Genomic DNA, 16,858 nt, shown 5'->3' with positions numbered 1-16,858 from the left:
TTATTTTATGTTTTTGGTAGTACTGGGGTGTGAACTCAGAGCTTTATGCTTGCTAGGCCGGCACTCTACCACTTGAGCCTCTCTGCCAGCCCTCCACAGAACTTATTGTATTATAATAAACTGCACAAGATACTGTACTTATTATACTACCTGTCTATGCCAAAGAGTATGAAGACCACGAAGCCTGGGTTTGTCCTGGCCAGGGCTCTATCCCTAGTGTCAGGAACTCAAAAATATTTGCCAGCGGGACGTGGTGGATACGCATGTAATCCCAGCACTCAGGAGGCTGGAGGCCGGAGAACTGCGAGTTCCAGACCAGCCTGGGCTACAGAGTGAGACCCTGTCTCAATTTCTTTTTGTGGACAGGAGCGAGTGAATAAGTGATCGTGTGGATGGGTATACATGGATTGGATGAGTGAGTGAATGAATGAGTGAAAGCCACGGAATGATGGTTCAGGGATCCGGGGTAGTTCAGTGCTAGAGCTCTTGCCTAGCTTGTTGGAAACCCGGGTTCCACCCCAAACAAACAAAACCCACAAAGTAAAGCAAAACAAAAGCATGGTTCTGGATAATTAAGGCTTGACTCCTGCTACAAAGGCAGCAGGGGGCTCCTGCATCGCCCGCCGCGGCCGCCAGAGGGCGCAGGCAGGCCGGTCCCGGGACCGCGCCCCCCGGAATGCTTATTGGGGAGCCCCCCGGGCTGGGGTCCGCCTCTGAACCCTGCAGGTGGCGCCCTGACCGGTGCTTGCCGCTGCAGGCGGGGAAACTGAGGCCGGGTGTCGGGGAGGGGTCGCCCCCCGCCCCCGCACGCGCGGGCCCCGCCCCCAGCCCCGCCCCGCCCGGGCCCGTAAGAGGCGGCGGGTGCGAGGCGAGAGCGCACAGCGCAGGGCGCACGGCGCGCGATGGCAGCGCAGCGGCTGGGCAAGCGCGTGCTGAGCAAGCTGCAGTCCCCATCGCGGGCGCGCGGGCCGGGGGGCAGCCCCGGGGGGCTGCAGAAACGCCACGCGCGAGTCACCGTCAAGTACGACCGGCGGGAGCTGCAGCGGCGGCTGGACGTGGAGAAGTGGATCGACGGGCGCCTGGAGGAGCTGTACCTTGGCAGGGTGAGATCCATCGGGAGGGTCCGGGGCTTTGGGGCAAGGGTGACCAGGAACAGATCAGTCCCCTCTGCGGGAGGGGACTGTGCGCCCTGGGCATCATTTTCCGGTGGTGCGTGCTTGCTGGTGCACACGCAGCCTCCTGTCGGCCTGGCCGTGAGCTCTGTGGTACTCTGGACATCAGAGAGAGACATGCACACTTGGGTCCTCAGACGTGTATCCAAAGAAATGGGAAGGGCCAGGGATTAGTCTGTGGAAGGTGAGAAGGTGAAGTTGAGGGCTGAGGAGCCTGGGCCCCCATATCTGGAGAAAGGGTAAAGAGAGGGGGTGATGTCTTAAAGCCAGACAGACATGGTGACAGGAGATAGGACCACAGAGACGCACAGCAAAGGAAGCAACAGTATATGCAGATGTGCACCCTAACGGAAGTTACAGCCGCAGACAGACACAGCCATAATGGTCACACACAAACTCACAAGGACAGCAAATTTTATGCACTTACAGATCAACACATGCCACAGCCACAGCCCCGCCATGGTCACATGCACACCCAAAACACAACTGCACTTAACACCAAAGGACTCAAGTTACAGTCTAGAGATATACACCCATTCAAGCCGTAGCGACATGTGGACAAGGCCCATTAGCCTGGACACAAAGTGACTCAAGATACCTAAGACTATCCGTTATCTTCTAAATGGAAAAGGTATGGTCACCTACAAATCCAATGACTGGAGCCACACGAATGAAGGAAATTACAAGCACACAGAGACACAAAATCACGTAAGCTAGAAATGTCCACAGGCTTAGATGCCGGACGTATAGACTTTGATTTGTAGGCTGCAAGCAGACACGGACACTTCACCATGTGAGTGTGACTGAAGTCATACTTCCTATGACATGCGTGCATGTGCTGCAGAACAGGACTGGTACCTGGTGGCTGTTACAGTGCGCAGACACTGCTCAGCACTGCCTCGTGGTGGAGGAAGCCAGGGTCCTCACAGGGACACAGGTCCTCTGTTCTTGGACACACGTGTGGGCTCATGGAGGTGGGCAACTGTAGTTCTAATGGGAAGAGGCATGTGGGAACTCCGCCTCCCCCCACAGTAAGTGTTACAGCTGGCCCTGGGTGCGTGACAATGAGACAAACACACCCAAGCCACAAATACATGCTGGACATTCACTCGGACCTGCACGAAACCACCCCTGATGCTGTCCCTGTGCCCCTCAGCCAGCCCAGACCCTTGTGTCAGGCTCTGGCTCAGTCACCGAGTGACAATTTACAGGCACTCTAGCCCTCTTACCCACCCAGGCCCCCACCTCCAGCTGGACAGCAAGATTTTGGGTGGGGACAATAGGCTGTAACTCCAGGGATCTCTCACCCAGGACAGCTGGACCCTGTTACAGACAGAGGTCCTGAGCCAGCTGCACCCTGAGGTCAAACTCTGAGTCCCCCTCCTGGCAGCTCAGAGAAGGACTGTGACTCATCTCACCCACCCACCATGAGGGGCCTGAGTGGTCACCTCCATGGACCCACACTCTTGTGCTTTTGGTCCCCTGTTATGACTAGCTCTGTGCTCCCCCCCTCCACTGTCCCCTGGGGGAAGGGGCCCGCTCCAGCAGGCTCCCCTCCCCCGCACCTACTGCTGAGACTTTGCCTTGAAAGGGCAGAAGCCAGCCCCTCTCCTGAATCCCAGAATCGAACATTCCAGGACTCGACTGGGCCTGTTTTCCACTGTGGGAACTGCGGCCAACAGCAGAGAGACCCGTGCCAACCCCGGGGCTGTCCCTGGCCCTTGGGCACCGTCAGTGGGCTGGTACTGGGCCCTGGTTCCCCATCAGCCTCATCTGTTACCCCTCCCCCCAGTACCCAGATGTCCTGCTTGGGTGGTGATGTCCCTGACTGCCACATAGTTGCTCTGGGACCTGCCAGCTGGGCCCTGGGGCTGGTGGGGAGCCTCCATCCCGAGCCTGGGACAAAAGGAGAGGGAGGGAGAAGAAGGGACCGGTGACCAGCCCTCTCTCCCTGGGCCCTTAGGAGGCAGACATGCCTGATGAAGTCAACATTGATGAGCTGTTGGAGTTGGAAGACGAAGAGGAGAGAAGCCGGAAAATCCAGGTAGGTGTGGGGGGAAGCCCCCTGCCTCCCACCCTTCTCCACTTTCCACTGTCCTGAAAGGAATAGAGAGAGTTGACAGGGTTACTGAACCGCGACAGAGCCAGCCCCTTGCTCAACTGCTAATCCCCACACAACGCTCTAAAGCAGGCACAATTATTATCTCTATTTTGCAGATAAGGAAAAATAAGGCCCAGAGAGATTGAATCACTTGCCTAGGATCACACAGCTTAACATGAGCAGAGCTAGGAGCCAAACCCAGGCTGTCTGGCTGCCATGTCCCTTTCCCTTCTGACCTCTGCTCTTCCAAAGGTCATAAATAGGTGATCTGGTGACTCAGCCCTGTACCTGGCCACTCTATAATGCCCTAAGACTGTGTTTCTCCCTCGTTGAAGCCGGGCGGGCAGTCCACCCTGGGGTCTGACTTCCATTTGTCCTGCTGCCTTGGGCTTTGTCAGGGAAGGGAAGAGGCTTGAGGGGAATTAGTATTAGTGACTTACTGTTTTGTTTTGTTTGGTGGGGGGTACTAGGGACTTCTGAAGTCATGTACGAACCCCACAGAGGTGAGTCCTCCTCCCCTTTACAGGCTCTGTCTGGTCCCTGAACCCTGATGGGGGCGGGGGAGGCTGGCCATGGTGGGGACAGGCCAAGAGCACTCTGGGAGCCCTGTCTCAGTTCTTTTCTGCTCTCCAGTGATGTCCTTTGTCCCCCTCCTCCTCTCTCCCATCTGTCATCACCGTTATCAGCTCCCAGAGCCTCACCCCCATCTGTCTCCTCTTTTGGCCTCAGTTCTGCCTGTCCTTTGGCTGCTGTCTGAGGTTCAGCCTCCCTCCGTCTTTTTCCCAGTTACTGCCTCCACCACCCCAGCTCCCTGGCCCACCTCTTGGGGGGCCCCCATCCTCCAGGCCTTGGAGTTGAGCAGCCCAACCCCGCCTACTTCCTTCCCTGCTTTAAAAGGGAAAAATATTCCTGTTTCTCCTACCAGCTCAGGGTTGCCTGAGGGTCAAACGTCACTGGTCACTGCATGTCAGGCTGCAGGGAGCCCTCTCAGGCCTGTGTCTCTGGGGACCCTCCTATCATCCAGCCTGAGCAACATCTTGTCTCTCTATGTCTCTCTCCCTGTCTCTAGCTCTGCTGTTTTTCTCTTTCTTTCCTTTTTTTTTTTTGAAACAGTCTCATCTGGGCGCCGGTGGCCCATGCCTCTAATCCTAGCTACTTGGGAGGCTGAGATCAGGAGGATCGTGTTTCAAGGCCAGTCCAGGCAAATAGTTCCTGAGACCCCCATCTTCAAAATAATAGAACAAAATGGGCTGGAGATGTGGCTCAAGTGGTAGAGCACCTGCTTTGCAAGTGCGAAGCCCTGAGTTCAAACCCCAGTCCCACCAAAAAGAAAGAAGAAACAAAGAAGGAAGGAAGAAAGGAAAGAAAGAAAGAAAGAGAAAGCAACCAAGCTGGGTCTCGCTATGCACTGCAGGCTGGCCTTGAACTCCCTCCTGCCTCAGTCTCCCCAGTACTGAGATTACAGGTGTGGACCACCAAGCCCAGCTGTTCCCTATCTCTCTCTGTCCCTCCCTTCCTCTCTCCCTGTGTCTCTTTCTCTGTTTTGCTGTTTCCTTGTCTCTGTCTTTCTTCCTCCTTGCATCCCTCCCTACCTCTACCTCCCCCACTGACCAGGCGGCAGGAGGGGCCCAGGCCACCGGGCCTAGGTGGTCCCTCCTGGATTCTCAGACCCCACCCTGTTCCCAGGACTTCATCCAGGAACTGCTGGCCAAGCTGAGGGGTCTGCACAAGCAGCCAGGCCTCCGGCAGCCCAGCCCCTCTGATGATGGCAGCCTGAGCCCCCTCCAGGACCGTGCCCGGATGGCGCCCCCCTGACCCTCAGCTGTGTGACCCCTCTGCACCCCCAACACACCCAGCTGTTTATAAGTTGTATTTAATGGTTCTGTTACAACACCTCTGTGTGCCTGGTCTTCCCTGAGTCCCCCCCGCCAAGTCCCACTGTCCTGCTGGGGTTCCTCACATCCCAGTGTCTGCCCACAACTGGCCTTGCCAGATGGACAATATCTCCTCCCAGCCAGAGAGCATGAGAACCTGCCCTGCTGACCCCCAGGCGCCTTGGGGGTTCACATCCTGTCCCCACCTCTCCTGCCTGGGCCTGGGCCAGGCCAGCAGGGCCCCAGTGGGGACGAAGGCTACAGGAGATGCACACGTGCTCCCTGTGGGTCCCTGCCACCTCGACACAGGGGGTCACTTAGCAAACAAGTCGTTCCTCCACTCTGTGAAGAGTATCTGACTGTTACTGTTTGTTTAACATGGTCTTTTGAGTTGAGGCCGCAAAAAGGAGCAGAAAATGGCATTAAGGTGGAAGAAAAGGGCCTGAGTGTGAAGAGTAAAGTGTGCTGAACACACCCCCAAAGTACTTAGGGGCTGAGTGCATGGGCCCTTGGGGTGGTGAAGAAATCCTGGAGGGCTTCCTGAAGGAAGCAATCAGACAGGAATTTGTGCGAAATGGATTCTACCCAGATCTGTGTACTCTGAGCTTGGGGTTAGAGGGATTGATATTGGAGCTCCACCAGGGAAGATACCAACCATCAGCAGGGTCCTTTTCCATTCAGAATGGACAGTGTCCCCAGAACTAGTAAGGGAAGTCTCCTAGTTAGCAGGAGTTAATTCTTCCATGCCAAGGTGTGAGGAGAACTGGGTGGGGGGGTCCCGGAGGAGGGAAGGGAGTCTCAGAAGTGGGTAGTGGCCACTTAATACATTTTAACACCCACTGTGGTTGTGCTGGTGGCTCCAGCTGTCTGTGGTCAGGAGTTGGGATGCATTGCAGCCGGGCTGAGGCCCTGGGACAGGGCCAGAAAATGTACCTCCCCCACCTCTACTGACTGAGGTTTCCCTCCCCCGCTCCCCACCAGAATCAGGGGCCCACAAAGAAGAGGAGCATCTGGGGGTTGTTCTGGCCTTGCTGCCCCGCGTGGATGGGACTCCCCCTTCCCCAGGCGCAGATGTGGGGTGCAACCTGGAGGGTGTTTATGTCACCCCTGGTCACGGTCACCTTGGCTGGTGTCCCAGAAGCCCCTGCTTCAGCCAGAGAACTTTCTACTTCCCTCTCATGGAACCTGTTTTTGGTTCCTCATGGTTGTGGGGTGCGGCAAGTGCTCAGAACCCAAGTTCAAGTCCTGGACGTGCTGTGTGTTGAACCTCTCAGTTTCCTCAGTTGGCAAATGGGAACTTGAAGGATGAGGAAACTGAATCCCAGATTAGTGATGCCCAATGTCACATAGCTGGGAAACAGTGGCACTGGACTTCAATTCCAGACATGACTCCAGAGCCCAACTATTTAACTCCTCTGCTGCGGTGCCCCAGAAGCCATAGCAGTGGTTATTTTTAGTGGTGGGAAGAGGTCAACTAATTCATACCAAGGTGTGGGTGACTGCTCACAACCTTCAGAGATAATCCTATCTAAAGCTGAGCACCAGAATACAGCAAAAGGATCGGGAAGGCCTTGTGGTTAAGAGCACTCAGGAGGCAGAGGAAAGAGGATGAGTTCCCAACCAGCCTGCAATACACAGCAGGACTGACCCTGTCTCAAATAAAGGAGGCTTTCCGCCTGGATTCAAATGCCATCTGTCCTACTTTTTGTTAGCTGTGTGACCTTCAGCAATTCACGTAATCTCTCTGTGTCCATTTCTGTGAAATGAGCCCCCTGGGGTTGTGGGGGTTTCAAAGGAGAGAGCATAGATTAGGGGCAGGCATATACTAAACATTGCTGTCCACCTTGTCATTGTGGAAAGAGGGTGACCAGAAGCTCCGACAATCCAGTGTTACTCTTGGAATCACAGGCTCTCTTCCAAGCTCCAGTGGACACAGGGTTGAGGGGCCTGCCACCCTCGTAAGTAGCCACACACCTGCCCACGGCTGGCCTCCCACCTGGCAGCCTGATGACTTTCTCACCCAGCCAACCCCCTAGTCTCCATCTACCACCTTCTGGTTCCTCTTTCCTGCAAGGATTTTTATTGATGTCTTGGTATCCCAGTATCTCCTTCTGCAAATACCGGCAAGTGTCACTCCAGGTACTAGCCCCTCTTTTGGTATCCACAAAGTGCTTAAGGCAAACCCTGCCTGACCCGGACCCCCACACAGCAAGGTCTTTCCTTCCATACTCTGTCCCTGTCACCTGTGTCACCCCTCAGAGGTGCCTTTGAGCTCTTATGGTGGGACTGGGGTTTGAACTCAGAGCTTCACACTTGCAAAGCAGGCACTCTATGGCTTGAGTCACATCTCCAGGCCATCTTGCTCTGGTTATTATGGAGATGCGGGGGGGGGGGGGTCTCATGAACTATTTGCTCAGGCTGACCTCGAACCTGCGGTCCTCCCGATCTCAGCCTCTCCAGTAGTTAGGACATGAACCACCAGAACTCGGCCGGATTCATTGTTTCCGTAGAATTTATTGCACCATGGAAGGACCTGAGCTTATCTCGTCTGTCCGCACTTCCCCGCTGACAACGTGGGCTCCTCGCCCGCCTGGAGGATCACTGAGTTCCCAGCGCCCCGCACACTGGGGACACCTGGTCCGTCAGCGCCCCCTGGCGCCACGCCCCCCGCACTGCACCTTCCCCGGGCGGACGCGAGGCCTCAGCGCCCCCTCGTGCAGAGTGAGGGCTGGAGGCTTAGCAAAGGAACTAACGAAAAAAAAATCTTTAAAGATTTTTATGTGATACAGGGATTTGAAGTCAAGGCTTCGCGCTTGCAAAGCAGGCGCTCTACCGCTTGAGCCACACCTCCAGTCCATTTTGCTTTGGTTATTTTGGAGATGGGGACTGAAGAAACTATCTGCCTGGGCAGAACTTGAACTGGGATCCTCCCCCTCAGCCTCCAGAGTGTTTGGGATTACAGATGTGCACTACCACACCTGACTAACAACTGACTAAATTGTTATAGAAATACTTGCCTTCCTAATACAGAGGGCAGGAAGGCTCTTAGCCAAGGGTTTCTCAAGATTAATAGATCAGCCTACAAAAAAAAATCAACGTCATGTTGCTAAAACACTAGTAATCAATTAAAACATAATTTTTTAAGTTGCGCTTCCTCAAGAAGTATCTGACAGTTAACTTAATCAAGGATGCATAAGGCCTTGACATAAAAAAACATTAAACACCAATAAAGAATATGGGGTTGGGGGGTGGCGCTCAATGGTAGAGCACTTGCCTAGCAGGCACAAAGCCCTGAGTTTGATGCCCAGCACTGCAAAAAAATTAAAAATTAAAAAAATAAAGGATATGGAAGAAAGTGTGGCTGGGCACCTGTGGCTCACACCTGTAATCCTAGCTACTCAGGAGGCAGAGATCAGGAGGATCAAGGTTTGAAGCCAGCCCGGGCAAGTAGTTCAAGAGACTCTATCTCGAAAAAACCCACAAAAAAAGAGCTAGTGGAGAGGCTTAAGTGGTAGAGCACCTGCCCAGAAGGCATAAAGTCCTGAGTTCAAGCCCCAATACCACAGAAACGAAACAAAAATAAAATGTGAAAAATTCAGCCTTTTTTTTGCCACTGGATTGCAGATGTCATGTTATTCGTGTATCATTTCTTTCCAAAACATTGGATGAATTCAAGGAAATGTCAATCAGGATTCCATAGACATTTATTTTCAGACACTCAATAAGCCTGTGTACAATTCTTATGAAGGAATGAAGGTGCTTGAATAGCTAAATCAATATTAAAAAAGAAAGGGACAGTTAAGTGTGGTGGTACACGTCTGTAATCCCAGAACTCAGGTAGAAGGATCTAGAATTCCAGGCCAGTCTGGGCTCTGTAGCCAGATCTTGTTTCAAAAAAAAAAAAGTGAGGGCTGGCGGAGTGGTTCAAGTGGTAGAGCACCTGCTAGCAAGTATGAGCCCTGAACTCAAACCCCAGTGCCACCAAAAAAACCCCAAACAAACAAAACACAAATAAGACTGGGCACTAAGAGGCTGAGGCAGGAGGATCGGGAGTTTAAGTCAGTCTGGGCTACATAGTGAGAATTTGTCTCCAAAAAAGAAGAATCTGGGCGCTGGTGGCTCACACCTGTAATCCTAGCTACTCAGAGGGCAGAGATCAGGAGGATTGCAGTTTGAAGCCAGCCTGGGAAATAGTTCATGAGACCCTATCTCAAAAAAATCCCATCACAAAAAAGGGCTGGTGGAGTGGCTCAAGGTGTGTGCCTTGAGTTCAAGCCCTAGTACTGAAACAAACAAACAAACAAACATAAAACAGGACTGGTAGAGTGGCTTAAGTGGTAGAGCACCTGCCTAGCAAGTGTGAAGCCCTAAAAAGAAAAAAAAAATAATAAAAAAAGAAAAAAAAAGTGTAAAGCCCTGAGTTCAAACCCCAGTACTGCTGAAAAACAAAACAAAGCAAAACAAACCCTACATGAAAAATAACTAAAGCAAAAAATGGCGTGAATGTGGTATAGTGCCTGTCTAGCAATTGCCAGGGCCTGAGTTCAAACACTAGTAACGCCAAAAAAAAAAAAAAAAAGAACTGTGTGATGTAAATGTATCAAATATTGCTGTTATGTAGCCAAAGTGTCCTAGTCAGCTCAGGCTACTACACTGGTCTAAAACCAGCTTAAGCCACAAAACATTTGCTTCTGCCCCTGGAAGTCCAAGCTCAAGGCGCTGGCAGATTCAGATCCCTGGTATGGCGAGGCTCACTACCACTGGTGCAGATGTGACTAGGAAGATGAGGTCATTCTGGAGGAGGATGGACCCCTCTTCCAGCATGGCTGGTGTCCTTGTGACAAGGTGGTCGGAGGCAGAGATTGGTGCTCTTAGAAGCTGAGAGAAGTGAAGAAGTCACCTTCCCTGCACACTTTGGAGAGAGCACGGCCTGGCAGACACCCCGACATCAGGCTTCTGGCCCAGCACTGTGAGAGAATGCATTTCTATTTTAATCACATTCATTGTTTTTGAGACAAGATCTCCCTGTGTACCCCAGGCTGGCCTGAGAGCCTCCTGCCTCAGCTCCCAAGGGCTGGGATTACAGGTGGGCACCACCGCACCCGGCTTACATTTGTGTTGTTTAAAGCCACTCAGGCTTTGTTATGGTAACCCCAGGACACTGATATATCTCTCACTACCCTAAGGGATTTTTTTTTTGGCAGCACTGGAATTTGAACTCAGGGCCTCACGCTTGCTTGAGGCCCTTTTTTTGTGATTTTTTTTTTTTTCTAGATAGGGTCTCATGAACTATTTGGGGCTGGCTTCAAACCTCAATCCTCCTGATCTCTGCCTCCTGAGTAACTAGGATTACAGGTGTGAGCCACTGGTGCCTGGTTTAGAGTTCAAGATTCCTTTACTTTTTTTTCCTGGTGGTACTGGGGTTTGAACTCAGGGCCTTGCACTTGCTAAGCATGCACTCTACCTGTTTTTAGCAAGGGAGCAGGCAATTCTCTCTTACACCCCTCCAGCCAAAGGCATGCACTCCGCCCCTGCCCTCCCCAGGGATATCAGGGTCCCCATGTGGTAGACCTTAGTCACATCTCCTTATGGAAGCCAGGGCTTGAAGCATGCTGGAGGAGGGCTCTGCCACTGAGTTGCACCCCAGCTCCTGGTATATGGGGCACAGGCTTCTGCCTGAGGCTCTGCCATGCGACCTGTTTTCCCTCTCTGTCCCCTGGCTGGTTTCTTTCATCTCCCTGCCTGTCAGTGACAGGCAGCCCAGGTCTCCATCCCTGGTTCTATCTTCCTTGGAGAGCTCAATCCAGCCTTTATGATCCATCAGTGATCCAGGGCTCCCAGACATCTCTCTCTAGCTTCACCTTGCCCTTGACCTCCAGACAAACCTCACATCCACACATGGATGTCTGATGCATGTATTGAACTCACTACATTTGAAACTAAACTCCTGGTCTCTCCCCAGCCTGTCCTCCACCCAACAGATAGCCCCAGCCCAAAGAATGGCACCCTGTCCCTCCAGCTGCTTGGGCCACAGAGCATTGAGTGGCCCTCAACACATCAAAGACTTCCCTTCCTGCTCTGTGAATTCTTCAACCATTGGTCCTGTGCATTCTGCTAAGGTGATTACAACACAGCCCTGAAGACACCAGATCCTAATTCCACAGAAGGAAAAAGAGTGTGCAGTTGAGGAAAACTGAAGGAGCTTGGAGACTGTCCTGGGATTTCCACTCAAAGGCACAAGTGCTCATCTAAGAGGGGCTTGACAGAAGTCAGAGGAAGCTGGACGCTGGTGGGTCATGCTTGGAATCCTAACTACTGAGGAGGCAGCGATCAGGAGGATCGAAGTTTGAAACCAGCCCAGGCAAATAATTCCCAAGACCCTATCTTGCAAAAAACCACCACAAGAAAAAGGGCTGGTCGAGTAGCTCAAGGTGGAGGCTCTGAATTCCAGCCCCAGAATCGCCAAAAAAAAGGTCAGAGAAAGCAATATGGAAGCTGGCAGAAAGACTTGAAGATGCTGGCCTTGAAGACTGGGTGATGTGGCCACTAGCCAAGGAATGCTGCAGCCACCACACCAGAGGAGGCAAGGAATGGATTCTGCCCTAGAGCCTGCAGAGGCCATGTGGGCCAACCAACACCTTGACTTTGGGTCCAATGATAAGATTTTGAATTGTGGTTTCTCAAAGTGTGAGAAAATACATTTCTGGAGTTTTCTTGTTTGTTTTGTTTTTGTTTTATTAAAGACAGGGTCACACTATGTAGCCCAGGCTGGCCTCTGCCTTGTTATCGCTGGGATCACATGTGTGTCCCACCACATCCAGTTCATATTTCTGTTGTTTTGTGGTCATCCCTTAAGCCTGTCCCGTTCCATTCTGCTACTTTTCATTCTCTCCTGCTCCTGTCATTCCACCTGGAGCATGGAAGCAGCCTGTTCCACAGTCTCTCCCCAGCCACAGAAATCTTTCTAAAATGCAAATTAGATCAAGCTTAAACCCTAGGAATCAAACCCAACTCATCTTTTTTTTTTTTTTTTTTTGCCTTACTGGTGTTTGAACTCAGGGCCTAAACCTTGAGCCACTCCTTTTGTGATGTTTTTTTTCAAGATAGGGTCTCATGAACTATTTGCCTGGGCTGGCTTCGAACCTCCATCCTCCTGATCTCTGCCTCCTGAGTAGCTAGGATTACAGGCGTGAGCCACCTGCGCCTGGCTTTTTTAGGGTCTTGAATTTTTGTCTTACACTGAGATCCTGATTTCTGCCACCCCAGTAGCTTCCAGACTTGGCCTTATTTATTTATTTCATTAGTCTTTGTGGTGCTGGAGATTGACCTCAGGGCCTTGCATATGCTAAGTAAACACTCTACCACTGGAGCTACCCACACCCAAGCCCAGGAGGTGACATTTAATGAGGGACATGAATGAACAAAGGAATGAACTCATGCAGGCATCGTGGGAGGGGACTTTAGGCAGAGGGAACAGGCAAGGTTCTGTGGCTGAAGCAGAACTAGAATTGTAAGAGGTGCTTAAATTGCTTTTGCTGAAGAGCACTGACTCCTTCTTGGACCCATAAATTAACTAGAAGCAGGAGAAAAGCTTGGCCTCCCTGCCTCCATTTTGTATTTGTCTTTGCTCTAGATCATTCTCTCTGCAGGATCACCTTGGGCTATGGGAAGGCCAGGACTGATTCATAACATCATTGTGACATGGACCGAAACTGCTCCTAAGGGTAGCCAGGGCCTTGCAGGACAGACCACCTCCTTCCCCCAAATGAGGACAGTTACCTGTAATGATGAGACTGCACCCTGGAGCAGGAGTCATCATCTCTTAAGAACCAGCTTGCTTCCCTCAAGAGATGCCAGTGATAACAACTTCTCCAAAGCCCAGGAGAACAGAACTGAGTTAGTAATCAATCAGGGCACACTTTGATCAGGACCATTTAATTATACACCCCATTCTCCCCGCCCCGGTTCTTTCTCTATTTAAACCTAAGGCTCCTGTCTGTGTCTTGAAGATGGCTGAAGACGGGCTGAAGTGCTTCCTTCTTTGCCTCTTCTCATGGCTGCCTGTGCTGTGTAATAAATCTTCCTTTGCCTTCACCATGCCTCTTTATTTGGTGTATAAGAGCGAGTAGCTGGACTTGGCATATGGAAGCCCAGGAGTTTGGGACTGGGATCCAAAATTCTGGTTTCAGAATGTTTTAGGAACAGGGCAGAGGTCAGTGTGGCTGAAGCAAAGTAAGAGGAGGGAAAAGCGGTCAAGAGATGTGTGGTACTGGATTTTGAACTCAGGGCCTATACCTTGAGCCAGTCCACCAGCCCTTTTTTGTGAAGAGCTTTTTTTTTTTGTTGCAGTCTTGGGGTTTGAACTCGGGTTTCATGGCTGGGTAGGTCAGGTGCTTTAGCACCTGAGTCACTCTGCCAGGCCGTTTTTTGTGAAGGGTTTTTTTCAAGATAGGGTCTCACAGACTATTTGCTTGGGCTGACTTCGAACCACAGTCCTCCTGATATCTGCCTCCTGAGTAACTAGGATTACAGGTGTGAGCCACCTGTGCCCAGTGAACAGTGGCATTTCTAAACCAATTTATGGTGCACATTGTACATTCCTCATCCATTTTTCTACAGTTCATAAGGAGAAACAGGCAGAACTTTCTCTTCATAGCCAACAAATTGAAACCACTCTCAATATTTTGAATGCAAAGTTGTCTTCTATGCCAGGCCTAGATAATGTCATGTTTGAAGTATCTCCTTTAAAAAGTGTCACTAGTATCACAAATGGATCACATTCTGAAGCCACTTCAGAGCAATCACAGAACAGTACACAACTCTGGACCATAGGAAAGTGAAGTGTCATCAGAAAATATCTTAACTGTAGCTAAGTATCCAAGAATACCAGCTATCTCAAAATGGCTCAAGTGAGTGTTCCAGTGATGGAAATAAAAAACAAGATGCTATCCGAAGGATTACATCCAGATCTTTTTGAGAGGCCAAATGCTCCAGTGCCTGACTGGTGAAAGTGAAAAAAACTGTAGAAAAAAGTTCAGATAGTGAATCTGCTTTTAGTGACTGAGCTGATTTTTTTTCTTTTTGGGAGGTGCTGGGGTTTGAGCTCAGGGTCTCATGCTTGCTAGGCAGGCACTGTACCACTTGAGCCACTCCACCAGTCCTTTTTTTGTGTTGGGTGTTTTCAAGATAGAGTTTTGCAAACTATTTGCCTGGGCTGGCTTCAAACCTCCATCCTCCTGATCTCTGCCTCCTGAGTAGCTGGGATTACAGGTGTGAGCTCCTGGTGTCTGGCTAAGTTGAATTTTGATGAGGATTAATGTACATGTGGAAGGGTACTTACATTATGTGAAAGAGCTGCCCTCTCTTTGTCATAAAAACATCACATGGCCACACATCTACCACCTACCTTTATCTCTTTTGAAAAAAAAATAAAGCATTTATAACCTAAAAAGAAAAAAAAGAAAAAGAAATGTCACAGGGGTTGGGGAAGGAGGATGGAGGAGGGCCTTGAAGGACACAGTTAAGTGTTCTAACAGTAGAAGGCGGCACTGGAGGTTTGAGCCAGAGTGGTTTGGTAGTAATATATTTTACACAGCTGCCATGGGATCAGACTTGGGGGCCAGGGAGGAAGAACAATGTCACAGCTGCTGGGGCAGCCCAGGTAGGCAACTAGGAAGGACATGACAAGGGTGGAGGTCATGAAGGATGGAAAATGGGAGGATCCTGAATCTATTCTGTGAAATAAGAGATAACAGGATTTGCTGATGAGCGTGGTGTGCTTGTGAAACAGAAAAGTCAGGATGATTGTATTTATATCAAAACCTATTTTCTTTCTTTTCTTGGGTGGGACTGGGGTTTGAACTTAGGGCTTTGCACTTGCAAAGCAGGTGTTCTACCACTTGAGGCACGCCTCCAGTCCATTTTGCTCTGTTTATTTTGGAGGTAGGGTCTCACAAAGTATTTGCCCAGGCTGGCCTCAAACCAAAATCTTCCTGATCTCAACCTCCCAAGTAGTTAGAATTGCAGATGCCTGGCAAGATCCGTTTTCTTTATTGTGGCCCAGAAGATGCTAGGTGATCTGGTCCTTGCTCTCTCCCTCTTCTCCAGTTACATTCGCATCGTTACTGACCTTTAACTATGCTGAGCTTATTTTTGTCATTGGATGAAGGGTGAGGGGGTTCCCTCAGCTTCCCAGTTTCCACACAAAATCACAGGTTCTTGAGATCCATGTGAAAAACATTTCAAGGCATCTCACAACAAGGAGTCTCACAGGGTGGGAAGTTTTAGCAAGGATTTATTTTAGTATAACAGAATAAAGTAGAGAGAAGTGGGGAAAAAAATAGAAAGAAACATTTCCTTGACCCATGCAGGAAATAAGAGGAAAGACTCAAAATGAGCTGGGCACTGGTGACTCATGCCTGTAATTCTACCTATTCAGGAGGCAGAGATCAGGAGGATTGCAGTTTGAAGCCAGCTGGGACAAATAATTCTCGAGACCCTATCTTGAAAGCCACACCTTGGAGTGGCTCAAGGTGTAGGCTCTGAGTTCAAGCCGCAGAACAGCAAAAAAAAAAAAAAAAAAAAGACTGTGGTCTTTCTACTTTGAGCTGGGAGAATACACTAAGTTGGGGAAAAACAACAATAACAAAAAAGTGAAAACAAAAACATGAAGATATGATTTAGGCCTACCCAAAACACAGGGAGAATAGGTGAATTTTTGGACTTCCCTTTGTCAGATTTTTGTGTCTTTATTCATTACTGGAATAGGTTGCAACTTCTTTTTTTTAATTTGACTTTAGGTTGCAACTTCTTAACATCTCAAAGGGAAGGCAGATAGCTCCTTTATGTCTCTATATTTCCTTATTTTAACCCTTCCCTCCTTCTTCTTTTTTTTCTCAGTACTGGGGTTTGAACCCAGGGCTTCCAGCTTACAAGGAAGATGCTCTATCCTTGAGCCACCCCAACCTATTCTTTTAACTTAACATGTAAAAGGTATGGGAGAGAGCTAGCAGCGGTGGTTTTTCAGTTTTGACTTTCTGGTCCTTTTAATATTCATTTAAAATAATAAATTATATGGGTTGGAGGCATGGTTCAAGTGGTAGACACCTGCCTAGCAAGCACAAAGCCCCGAGTTCAAGCTCTAGTACTGCCAAGAAAAAATATGATTTCCCTGTCTCCTCATCTATCCTGCCCTTCCACCCCATGGCCTTTGTAGGTGATGATCTCTGTGTCTAAACTTGCTAGATAGTGCAGGACTGGCAACTTCTCAGGTCTCAGCTCAAATGTCACTCATCAGAGAAGACGTTCCTTCAAATGAATCTTTTATTTTCTTTATAGCATTTATAATTCTCTGAAATGATTTTATCTAATTATATCTCCATTTATCCTTTTTCTGACACAGGGTCTTGCGATGTAGCCAGGCTGGCCATGAACTTTTGGTCCTCCTGTCTCTGTCTCCTGAGTGCTGAGATTCATAGGCATGTGCCACCATTCCTGGCTTAGAATATCAACTTTGTGAGAGCAGTGACTTTGTCTTGGTCATTGCTATATACCTAGAGTCAAGAAGAGTGCCTGGCACATCGCAGGCACTCAATAAGTGAACAAAGGCATTGATTAACCCCTGTGCTTGTTCGAGGGCTGCCTTACACGTCAGAGACAACCAGACAAGCAGGCAGAGACAAGAATACACACAGACCCTGGGGTCATCCACA

The 16,858-nt window shown here is 50.1% G+C and overlaps 1 protein-coding gene and 1 pseudogene across 2 annotated transcripts; both read left to right on the top strand.

Moving 5' to 3' along the window:
- The first annotated feature begins 866 nt into the window (after window positions 1–866).
- On the top strand, window positions 867–5,166 carry Ppp1r14a (protein phosphatase 1 regulatory inhibitor subunit 14A). Of its 2 annotated transcripts, none has more exons than XM_020178614.2 (4): window positions 867–1,103; window positions 3,136–3,216; window positions 3,744–3,776; window positions 4,960–5,166. In XM_020178614.2, the coding sequence occupies exons 1-4, from the start codon at window positions 903–905 to the stop codon at window positions 5,086–5,088; spliced, it is 444 nt and encodes a 147-aa protein (XP_020034203.1). In that variant the 5' UTR covers window positions 867–902; the 3' UTR covers window positions 5,089–5,166. The 2 variants fall into 2 exon arrangements, with proteins under 2 accessions (XP_020034203.1, XP_073913109.1); XM_074057008.1 differs by lacking the exon at window positions 867–1,103 and adding an exon at window positions 1,128–2,914.
- A 2,504-nt stretch (window positions 5,167–7,670) lies between these two features.
- Window positions 7,671–14,211, top strand: LOC109695842 (WASH complex subunit 3 pseudogene; annotated as a pseudogene).
- The last annotated feature ends 2,647 nt before the right edge of the window (window positions 14,212–16,858 follow it).

Source organism: Castor canadensis, chromosome 16 (genome assembly GCF_047511655.1).
Source record: "Castor canadensis chromosome 16, mCasCan1.hap1v2, whole genome shotgun sequence".
NCBI classification, from domain to species: Eukaryota; Metazoa; Chordata; class Mammalia; order Rodentia; family Castoridae; genus Castor; species Castor canadensis.
The sequence above is the reverse complement of the archived record's forward strand: the minus strand, read 5'-3'. Positions and strand labels throughout refer to the sequence as shown.